Source organism: Giraffa tippelskirchi, chromosome 5, assembly GCF_054371585.1.
Source record: "Giraffa tippelskirchi isolate mGirTip1 chromosome 5, T2T-mGirTip1v1.2.pri, whole genome shotgun sequence".
Classification (NCBI taxonomy): Eukaryota; Metazoa; Chordata; class Mammalia; order Artiodactyla; family Giraffidae; genus Giraffa; species Giraffa tippelskirchi.
In genome coordinates this window covers 113,394,595-113,405,716 of record NC_137279.1, presented here as the reverse complement: position 1 = coordinate 113,405,716, position 11,122 = coordinate 113,394,595, and the positions used below count along the sequence as shown (strand labels likewise).

The following is an 11,122-nucleotide window of genomic DNA, read 5'->3' as shown; positions in this document are numbered from 1 at the left end:
TTTTTTCTTTTTTAATAGTTAAGAGATTTTATTCTAATAGCTGTAATTACAGTGCTTGTTTGTCAAAATGAAAACTGAAAACAAGTATACAAAACAGTTGATTACTAATTGTGTATTGAAAGCAGTAAGAGGTTCCACGACACCAAATAAACCAGTTCTGAGGTTTTCCCCAAGATAAAGTTTTAACAGCTCCAGCTTCTTCAGTGTTTATCAAAATACAAAAGAAAAAAGTAGAGGTTATCATTTTCAATGGCAAATCTGACCCTTGCAGGCTGAGGGAGTGAAAGCACATGTAGACAGGGGCTCTGAGGAGCTGGGGCTCAAGGATGACCACCCGCACTCCTGCTGGTGAGACCCCAGAGAGCCCGGAGCAGGCAAGCAAGGGGACTGCAGGACTCCCGCTCCAGCCAGGGCGTTCCAACCAAAGTACCCACGCTGACCCGAGAAAAGGCCGGGGTTCTTCCAAGGGGTCTGAGAACGGTGGCTGCAGCCTCCACCCCATCTCCTGGGCAGCCATGTATGCACAAATACAAGCACAAACGCTATGGGGTGTGGGATGACCCGAGACAGCAAATCACAGGGACCCTATTGTGACCATGCAGAATGGATATCATGGCTGGTTCTGCCCCGTTTCATGTTCCCCACGGGAAACAGACCACCGGTGGACTGGACTCAGGCCGTTAACTGCAGAACCTACATTAGGCACATTTCTCCCTTCTGTGTGTTCAAGTGTTCTCCTTATTTTGTATTTGTAACTATTTTAAAAAATGCACTGAGTTTGGGTTAAAAACCAACCACCAAAATGGATCTCAACACAGATCTAAAGCCCAGAGGAGGAGTATTGGGCTCGTCTGACACACAACTCCTGGATGACCCGTGTGCCTAAAATCCCTTCTCAGTACTAAACAGTGGGTTGATTTTCTTTTTACAATAAAAAAAGCTGAGTAATATTGCATAGGAGTACCAGAAACTGCCTCATTGGAAACAAAAACTATTTACATTAAATAAAAACCCAGTTGCAGGCTGCGTCTGCACATTTACAGCATGGTGAAGCACACTGTGACCGACCACGGAGACAGCTTCTGGCACTCACACCACAGGGGCACGTTTGCCACACGAGAGTAAAGCGAGGGCAGAAGGAGGGAGTGAGAGGGGAGGAGAGAGGACTACAGCTCACTTCTGGTTCCGGAGCTGATTGGACAGCCAGTCCAGTCCCTCGTAAAGCCCGTCCCCGCTGGTGGCACAGGTGGCCTGTATGTACCAGTTCCTGTGGCGCAGAGAATGTAGGCCCAGCTTGTCCGTGATCTCAGCTGCGTTCATGGCGTTGGGGAGGTCCTGTTTGTTGGCAAACACGAGCAGAACGGCGTCCCTGAGCTCTGTCTTCTGCCAACATCCTCATGAGCTCCTCGCGGGCCTCATTCACACGCTCTCTGTCATTGCTGTCAACCACAAAGATGAGACCTTGTGTGTTTTGAAAGTAGTGGCGCCACAGAGGCCGGATCTTGTCCTGGCCACCCACGTCCCACACAGTGAAGCTGATGTTCTTGTACTCCACGGTCTCCACGTTGAAGCCAATAGGGGGAATGGTGGTCACAATTTCACCCAGCTTCAGTTTGTACAGGATGGTGGTCTTTCCCGCAGCATCTAGGCCCACCATGAGAATGCGCATTTCTTTTTTGCCAAAAAGGCCCTTGAAGAGGTTTGCAAAGATATTCCCCATGCTGTGGACCGGGGGGAGCAACACTGGCCAGAGAAACCCTCGGCGGCCACGGAGCAGATGCTGCTCGGAGGCAGGCGTTGGTTTCGCTCCCACAAGATGGCGGCTCTGGAACATCTATATTTACATGGAAAAAAGAACCTGGGTAAAGAGAACAACGAAGTGCAGGTCAAGGAGAATAGCACAATTCCATAGTATGTAAGGAAGGAGAATTTTTCAAGATGAAGATGAACTACATGGTTCAGTCTAAGTTAGTGAACATGAATTTGTTTAGCACATAGAATAGTTTGGGGATTTTATCCAGCTTTGGCGTAGGGAACTAACAGTTCGTGGCCAGTGATGATAGTGCTGATACTATTTTAGATAACTGTTGATGAAAAGTTCAAAGGCCAAGGCAATTAGGGACTTTTCGGTTTTGTTTTGCTTTCGAGTAGTCCTTAGCAGTTCTTTGGGGCAGGGGGATTTGTCTGTGTGTATGGGCACAAAATCATTTGCTTTGTCTTATTTTGTTCTGTATGTCTTCTTCGTTTTTTGTTCCTTTGTTTCTGCATTTAAGCACATTTTCACAAGGAGTCTGTCCTCCATTAGGCCTTTTTTGACTTGCCCCTCTACTCCAGCTCCTAGGAGGCTTTGGTAGCTTTTCTTCGGCGTAACCAAGCAGGTCGCAGCCAGCAGATGGCACTGCAGCAAGAGGGGCAGAGGGTCCCTTTAGGACCTTAACACCTGCGGACTAGCTGTAACCTTCCAATTTCAACCTCGAATGACTCAGTCGCACTTTCGCCCTGACTCTAACAAAGCAGATCGAGTTGTGTGGAATTAAGGATTTCAATGTACAAAACGGTGTCTGTAGCTTTGTCTCCTCCGTTCTGCGCCACCGTTAAACTGAAGGTATTTTTCGTCAAGTTGTGAAAGTGTGAGAAAGGCTGCCCCAATATCGCCGTTTCCTGGCTAAAGTGGCCGAGGTGACCCCATTTTATCTAAATACATGAGATAACCGAGACCATCCTGATAGTTTAAAGAAAAATTCATACAAACCGGCAATTACCAAAACGTTTCCCGACAACGCGGAGCTTTAACACATGAAATACGCAACTTGTTTTTGTTATAAGGTTCCTAATTTCATTTGAAAATTCAGATGCAGCCTCATTATCCAGATTTCCATATGGAGTAAGAAAGATCCGCGCAGCAAGCGCAGTCCCAGAGGCTGCAGGCGTCGTCTCAAGACCCCAGTTGTCCGCGTTCTCTTACGTGGAAGCTTGAGACAGACTTCTCCATTGCAGATGGGCCGCTGCACACACACACACAACCAGAGCAGCTGCCACAGCGCAAAATAAAGTGCAAAACTGCAAGCCTTTACCTTTCCCGGCTCAGACGGTAAAGCGTCTGCCTACAATGCAGGAGACCCCGGTTCGATCCCTGGGTCGGGAGGATCCCCTGGAGAAGGAAATGGCAAGCCACCCCAGTACTCTCGCCTGGAAAATCCCATGGATGGAGGAGCCTGGTAGGCTACAGTCCATAGGGTCGCAAAGAGTCGGAGACGACTGAGCAACTTCACTTTGTTTCACTTTACCTTTACAAACACAACGACGGGAGCAGGTCAGATTCGCCCCAGCACTAAATCTGTAGGGGCACCCAGAAGATATTGGTTACCATGGCCACGACGGATGCCTTCTGGACAGCTTTTTTCTCAACCACACCTTTTCTTAAGAGCGGCACTCACGCAGGTTCCCCTAGCTCGGCAATCTCCTAGCCACGCCTGATTGCGTTTGGCGCTCGCCTCCCTTCCCTTGCGCCTGCGTACTACGGCTCCTACCCGTCGCCGTGGCCCGGATCGGGAAGTGTCTAGTGGGAGCTGGGTTCCCCCCGCCTTCGCCGCTACCGCCACTGACCCCCCGGACTCCCTATCCAGGACCGGGCCCAGCCGCCATGACGAACGGTAAGAACCAATGCCCAGAGCAAAGGATGGGAGTCCAGTACACTAGGGAAAACGTGGCGGGCGGAGCCGGGATTGACGTTGCCGTTCTCCCCGCCCCCTCCCAGCGGAGTCCTCCCTTTGGCCTCTCGGTGTCCCTAACTCTTGTTTCCTATACTACTCCGCGGGTTCCCCCGTCGCGTGCCCTTCGAGAACCCCCGATGCTTCTTGTGCCCACACCCCGAGTCCTTGGTTCCTACCCTGTGTTTTCCCTTCTCTCTTCTAGAAGTTCGTTTTGGCCCTTACAAGCCGTTTCGCGAGGCCTGTCCTGGTTGAGCTATTGTTGTAGCAACAGGGAAATGAGGGAATCCTCCTCACAGCCTTCTGTTTTCTCATACTTTCGGACAGTGGGCTCCTTGGGAGGACCAAGAAATCATAGAGGGTTTTTAAGGCCCACACTTTTGGGAGGTGAACGTGGATCCTAAAAAAAATAAGTTCTTATTTTGTTAAAATGCCAGAAAGCTTTCTTTTATTTGATTCTAAAGTCTTGCCTGGGCGATCCCATCTGGAGACCGCAGCGAAAGTTGCAAGGGTTGGATACTGCCTCTTCTAAAGTTGTTGTGGCAGTTGCCACCCTGTTTATCTGACCTAATTTTGCAGGCCTCTTCGAACACGATTATATAGACACGATTTCCACATTTCAGCAAAGGACAGGAAACGAGGCCTTTGTGGTCTTTAGAGTCCATCTTACTGGAAAAAAGATGACAAGGCCTCTTAGACAGTATGATTAGAGGGGCATAGAGTATTTCTCAAAAAGTACCTTTTCTGTAAGCCTGATACTGAAAATTCAAATTTCACCGCGTGACTTTTGGCTTTGCAAAAACTTACGGGAGAAGATTAGCAGGTAAAGGTATTGTTCATCCTAAAAACTTGGTATATGTATTAATTTACTGGATTGTTGCTGTGTGACATCTAGCTGTGAGATAGTTTTACTGGAGGGAGAGAGGGAGATAGAGTGGTCCAGAACTGGGAGATGCTGGTTGTGTCAAATATTCTTTTGAAGCTTTCTGGGCAGTTAGAAGTCTAAGGTTACTAGGCACAGTACAGGAAGGGTCATCACCTAAAGGAAGAAGTCATCTGAACTGAGAAATAAGGAAGCAATTGAACACATAGTAATTAATGAATAAATTTTAGTCACCCTTCCCCCTTTTGTGGTCTGATTGTTTTTTTTTCCCCACTTAGATGATTCATTGTGCTTACTGGACATAGCTCAGTTTACATATGTAAGAAATAGAACTATGTGTTCAAAGCTTTTTTCTCACAATTGTTCCACCACGATGAAGCCTCAGATTTTTTTTTTTTGGCTTGTTTGTTTTCAAGAATCTGTTACTCTGGCAGAAATTTGGTTTGTAAGTAGAGTATGATGCATGAAGTGTAAGATAAAACACAGGAAAATTGTAGTCATATAATTTCTAACTTTTGCATATAATTTCTAACTTTTTCCATTAAGCTTTTGCCTTATCATATTCTTTACCAACAGATGAAGCTCTGAAAGACTTGGCTAAATATCTAGCTCTTCTTTATCACATGAGTGATTTATAGTAAGAACACATTTCAATCTCTCAGCTCAGGCACCAAGGATTCTTATACTTCTCTCAACACGTTGCCCACACTAGCCATTCCTGGCAGGCTGATTCCACATTAACTGGCACACTCTTCTCAGAACTTGCAGTTCTTGAAAGGAGAGGGAAGAGGGCAGTGAGATCTTTGTAAGGGGCATGTCTCCATGGTTTGAGGGGACACAAAGGTAACCTTGTTAGTCCCAGGACCTTGGCTCCCTCTTGCCAGAGCTGGCACTGCAGCTGAGGTCACCACCTTGATATTATACCACATTGTGTTCTCCAGTGGCATTACTTGTCCCAAGCTGGATTAGCACCCAAGGCTTTCTTCTCTTTCTGTAACAGTGTACTCCTTGGATGGGATTCTGGTGTTTGGTTTGCTGTTTGTTTGCACCTGTGCCTACTTCAAGAAAGTACCTCGTCTCAAAACCTGGCTGCTCTCAGAAAAGAAGGGAGTTTGGGGTGTGTTTTACAAAGGTAAGATCATATCTGTTCAGGGAGAGGAGGTTGCCATCGCTGGACAGTGAGGTGCTGTAAAGTGAGAGTGGGATAGGCTGGGATTGTATTTGGTTCAACTTTTATGTATTGTTTGTTTTAGCTACAAAGTAATTTTAATATTCTCCGTGGCCTAAAAGTGTATAATTTAAACAATTTTTGACTGGACTGGAATTGTTGGGAGTAATGTTTTCCCAGTGAAAAGTTGTTTATTTTTTTTTTTTCTGAATTTCTGGAAGAATATATTGGAGATTTTTTTAAGTATTGATCTTAACTCAGATGCTTTTTTACTTTTTATTTTGGGCACCTTCATCTGGAATCTTATTTACCTAAATCTTTTTTCAAAATAGGGCAAAATTTAAACTAACGGTCTATTCACGTAAAACCTAGGGCTTACGAGTAGTACTTATTATTATTTTTTTTAATATTTTTATTTACTTATTATTTTGCTGAGTCAAGTCCTGGTTGTGTCGTGTGAGTTGCAGCACACAGACTCTCCAGTTTTATTAACTTACCGAGTCGAGTCTTAGTTGTGTCATGAGAGTTGCTGCACACAGATTCCAGTTGCGGCACATGGGCTCAGTAGTTTCAGTGCATGGGTTTAGTTGCCCCATAGCATGTGGGATTTTAGTTCCTCCACCAGGGATCGAACCCAAGTCCCCTGCACTGCAAGGCAGATTCTTAACCACTGGACCACCAGGGAAGTCCTGAGTAGTATTTAAATACATTCCTGAATGGGTTGATTCTTGAGACCCTTAACAGGTCTCTTCATTTGTGACTAAAGATTTCAAAATAGCGCCTTGAAAGTGAGGACTTATATGAAGGGCAAGGTGTGATTCCTTTTCTCTTTTTATTATTTCCTGCTAGCTGCTGTAATTGGAACCAGGCTGCATGCTGCTGTGGCCATCGCCTGTGTTGTGATGGCCTTCTACGTCCTGTTTATAAAATGAATTCTGAAGCATCCATTTCATTAACCGCCAGCCAAGGGAACAAAGGTGAAGAACCTGTCGGGAGCCTGGGTCCAGCATAGGAAAGCGCAGCTAAAATCATCAAAGTCCCCAGGATGACACTACAGCATCTGCCCCTAACTTCTGTGGGGAAAACTCATGATTACAACCATTATTTATGCTTCAGGGGACTACAGAAAGCAAACTTCGTTTGACTTGTGTGTAAATCGGTCCTCAGCAGAGAGCATATAATATCCAGATAAATTACTCCCCTTGGTGATACGATTCCATACCTCCTGCTTAAGAACTGTTACCTATGTTGTTCTTCAGCCCCTCATCAGGATCTTTTCAAACTGAGGCTCATTAGGGGAGGATATAGGCTGTGTTCAAACTTCTTGGAAAGAGAGATAATTTTTAAGACTTGACTTTTATTTTTACTGTTTTATTTGGATGTGATAAATGGGCAGGAGGGCTGGGAGGGTGGGGCTGGGAGGCTGAGTGGGAAATAGAAGTTAAACAATGCCAAGAAATTTTTTGGCTTTGGAAATTTATCTTTCACATACCCACCTGGGAACATAGGAGATAGGCATGATCCTCACTGCAAAAAGAAACAGGTGAAAATAGCTGTGCTGTGTGCTGGTATCTCAAGAGTTTTGCCAAAAGAATCTGGGCCTACATAAGATTTGGAAATTATCTGTCTATGGTGAGACCTGAAAGGAGTAATTTAGACAAGAAACAATGTTCCGTTCACCAACATTCCCAAAAGGAAACATCACCCCTTCAAATGGTGTATGGAAACTGTTGCTATTTTCCTAAAACTTTTAAAATTTTTTCTAAATGACTGAGTGCTCAATACTGTTACTCAGTTTTAAATGCCACCACTAGGGGAAAGAGAAACTATTGAAGAAATAATTACTTAATACATTTGCAGTTGGGGTAGAAGAAATAAATACATCTAGTATATTAATTCATATACTAGTAAAGTCATCTAGAATTTATTGTGATGTTAGATGGAAGTTTTGTCATGTTACCCAAGATACAAACTTATTCTTTGTTTAAATCTGGGTTATTATGGCAGTTTTCAGTTAATTACTTGTGTTTTTTGGCTCATTTTTAATTTTGTTCATGTTGCAGTACTCTTTAGCTGTCTCTTGGAAATTATAAGAACATGAGAAATTTTTATGAGAAGTTGATGGCACTCATATGCATGTTTGTACAGTTCATACAATCCATGAATAAAATGAGAGTGTCTTCTAAAGTAAAGGAAAACCCAGGTTTCCAATTGAGATTGATGGATGAGCTTTTCCATGGAGTATGGGAACTCCTGAGCAAATAGTTTTAGATGACTCTTACATTTGAAGGGAAGACTTCTCCATTCCCTCCTTTTTATATCTACAAAAGGATTAACTGTTACATTTATGAAGCCTAGAATTTCTCTTAAAAAAAATTGGTCTAAAATTAAATTATTGTAAAGAGCAAGCATAGACATAGGTCTACCAGTTGAATTGCTCATTAAAGTAAAACTTGACTATGGACAAGTTGGCTATAGTTGATCCCTTTGTGGCAGTAAATTGTCTTTTGTCTTATTCCAAAAGAACAAAAGCTGCTAGGAAGTTTAGATTCTGAAACACTCAGTTTAGTGCTTTGAGGGTTCCTAAATGTATAGAAAGTCATCAAGTAAACACTACATGTCTAATCATCTCAGTGTTGTGGCTGTTATCTCTAGGAATTGGTCTACAGGGTAAATTTCAGTGATTCCTATATTTTCATTGTCATTTCTGAGGCTTTTTCACACAAGAGAAAGGAAAGCTAGTGGAACAGAAAGAAGAGTTACACCTTGTGGGTGTCAGTTTGGAACTTGTTGGCCAATAGGAATGTCACTCCCTGGAAATACAGGTTCAGCATGTTTTGCACTTGTTATTGTGTAGCTTTAATGACTTTTGTTTCCTAATAGGGCTAATATTTCTAAGCTTGATGCTAGAGCTTCATATTTTAAACTAGTTCCATTTCACAGTTCAAGTCAATTTTTACAGCCTCCTGAGTGGGTCATCTTGACCTAAACTCTTGAATTGTTATATTTTGAGATGTTTTCATACCAGGATATACCAAAAAGTGCACAGAGTGAAGGTAATTTACAGCAAGAAACAAATACACAGCTTGTTTCCTTTCTTTATATAAGCAGATAAGCAGAAACGTGTTTTATTCATTACTTTGATTGATGTGTCATTAATTTTTGATTGAAAATTGTAGGAAGTTGTTCCTCTAAGAGAGTCTTTTAGGGGTGGAAGAATGGGGATAGCAGTATTGCTTCAGATTCAAACTGGCATCACCATAAATGTTATATGCCAGGGTGGAATGAACTCAGCTTTTTTATAGTTGGAATAAAATTTTTTATTCACCATTGTCTGCACAATCCTTGAAAATAAAATTTCTTTCTCTATCATTTTTGTCCATTTTTGTCACATACATACTGAATTGCTGAACTTTGTTTAATACTCTCCTGGGTTCTGCCCATAGTATACCATGTTAGTTTGCATTAGTGAATACTCTCAGTCCTGTTAACTCCTTGTGATGCTCATTGAATGTATGATGTATGTATGATATAGTTCAGAATCAATGAAGGTATAACTTTCTCCTTTGAGGAGGTGTGTGTGTGTGTGTACATGCATATATATTTATATGTGTTTATATATACATATGTGTGTCTATTCATTTGCTCAGTCATGTCCAACTTTGTGACTCCATGGACTGTAGCCTGCCAGGCTCCTCTGTCCGTGGAATTTTCCAGGCAAGAATACTGGAGCAGGTTGCCATTTCCTACTCCAGGATATCTTTCCATCCCAGGGATTGAACCTGAGTCTCTTGCTTTGGATTGGCAGGCAGATTCTTTACCACTGCGCCACCTGGGAAGCCTATATGTATATACACACACACACTATATATGTTTATACCAGCTATATACATATACATATATATATATAAGCATATATTTTAGTACATTTTAAGGTGTGTTAAGTACTGTAGATAACATTTCCCAATATATTTTACCTACTACTGCTATTAAAATACAAGTGTCAACTGCCATTACCAGTCATTAAATTTCTTCTGTGAAATGAGCTTTTCAGGTTACCCAGCCACATACCTAGAAATTTCTTGGGCTTCTGACACATACAGTGGATACTTTCCCCTATTTGTTTATTCCAAGTGCATGATGGGACTGTCACAAATGATAACTTCACAAAATTCTGATTTGTCTTCCCCCTTCACATACATGTCTCATTGAAAAAGAAAGAAGGAAATGAGACATTAAAATTATACTCTCTGATGTGAAAGGAGCTAATTGTAATTTACATAATCATTCCTTCTTTTTCACTGATGCTACAGGTTGAAAGATTTTAGTGGGTATGAAAGTAAGTAAAAGCGAGTGAAGGGTAGCAGAGAGCTTTGCAGGGACAGGGATATGCCTTCCTATCTTTACTCATTAGATATTCTAACCACTCAGTCCTTCTTAAGTCATCTGTTCTCACCCTTTCCTTTTGGTAAAATGATGTTTGCCTTCTCCCTTCGGAGGAGATCCTGGGAAAGCTGGTGTTGGAATGATCAGAATTTGCCTTCTGGGAAAGAACTCATTCACCTAGAGGGATCCTGAGGTTGTATCATCTTATATCCAGAACTTGAATCAAAGATCAGAGAAAAACTATAGATATGGTTATAAATATGTCACACAAAGATTCAAAGGCAATTATAATTCAGCATTCTGAGAATTTGTCCTGCCTTACCAGGGCCCAAAGGAGAAAAGGAAAGATTTGAATGCAGAGTTCCCATTTGAATGCACCCATTTGAATGCAGAGTTCCAAAGGATAGCAAGGAGAGGTAAGAAAGCCTTCCTCAGTGATCAATGCAAAGAACTAGAGGAAAACAATAGAATGGGAAAGACCAGAGATCTCTTCAAGAAAATTAGAGATACCAAGGGAACATTTCATGCAAAGATGGGCACAATAAAGGACAGAAATGGTATGGACCTAACAGAAGATATTAAGAAGAGGCAAGAATACACAGAAGACCTGTACAAAAAAGATCTTCAGGACCCAGATAATCACGATGGTGTGATCACTCACCTAGAGCCAGACATCCTGGAATGTGAAGTCAAGTGGGCCTTAGGAAGCATCACTACGAACAAAGCTAGTGGAGGTGATGGCATTCCAGTTGAGCTATTTCAAATCCTAAAAGATGATGCTGTGGAGGTGCTGCACTCAATATGCCAGCAAATTTGGAAAACTCGGCAGTGGCCACAGGACTGGAAAAGGTCAGTTATCGTTCCAATCCCAAAGAAAGACAATGCCAAAGAATGCTCAAACTACCACACAATTACACTCATCTCATATGCTAGCAAAGTAATACTCAAAATTCTCCAAGCCAGGCTTCAACAATA

At 42.6% G+C, this 11,122-nt stretch overlaps 1 protein-coding gene and 1 pseudogene across 2 annotated transcripts; one reads left to right on the top strand and one right to left on the bottom strand.

Moving 5' to 3' along the window:
* Positions 1–3,457, bottom strand: LOC145505364 (ADP-ribosylation factor 1-like; annotated as a pseudogene). Its single transcript, XR_014052966.1, has 2 exons — positions 1,178–3,457; positions 1–198 (listed from the first exon to the last, which is right to left on the bottom strand). The product of XR_014052966.1 is annotated as an ADP-ribosylation factor 1-like (transcript).
* An 83-nt stretch (positions 3,458–3,540) lies between these two features.
* On the top strand, positions 3,541–9,133 carry TMEM167B (transmembrane protein 167B). Its single transcript, XM_081487153.1, has 3 exons — positions 3,541–3,653; positions 5,594–5,725; positions 6,611–9,133. Exons 1-3 carry the CDS (start codon positions 3,644–3,646, stop codon positions 6,691–6,693), a joined length of 225 nt encoding a protein of 74 aa, XP_081343279.1. The 5' UTR covers positions 3,541–3,643; the 3' UTR covers positions 6,694–9,133.
* The last annotated feature ends 1,989 nt before the right edge of the window (positions 9,134–11,122 follow it).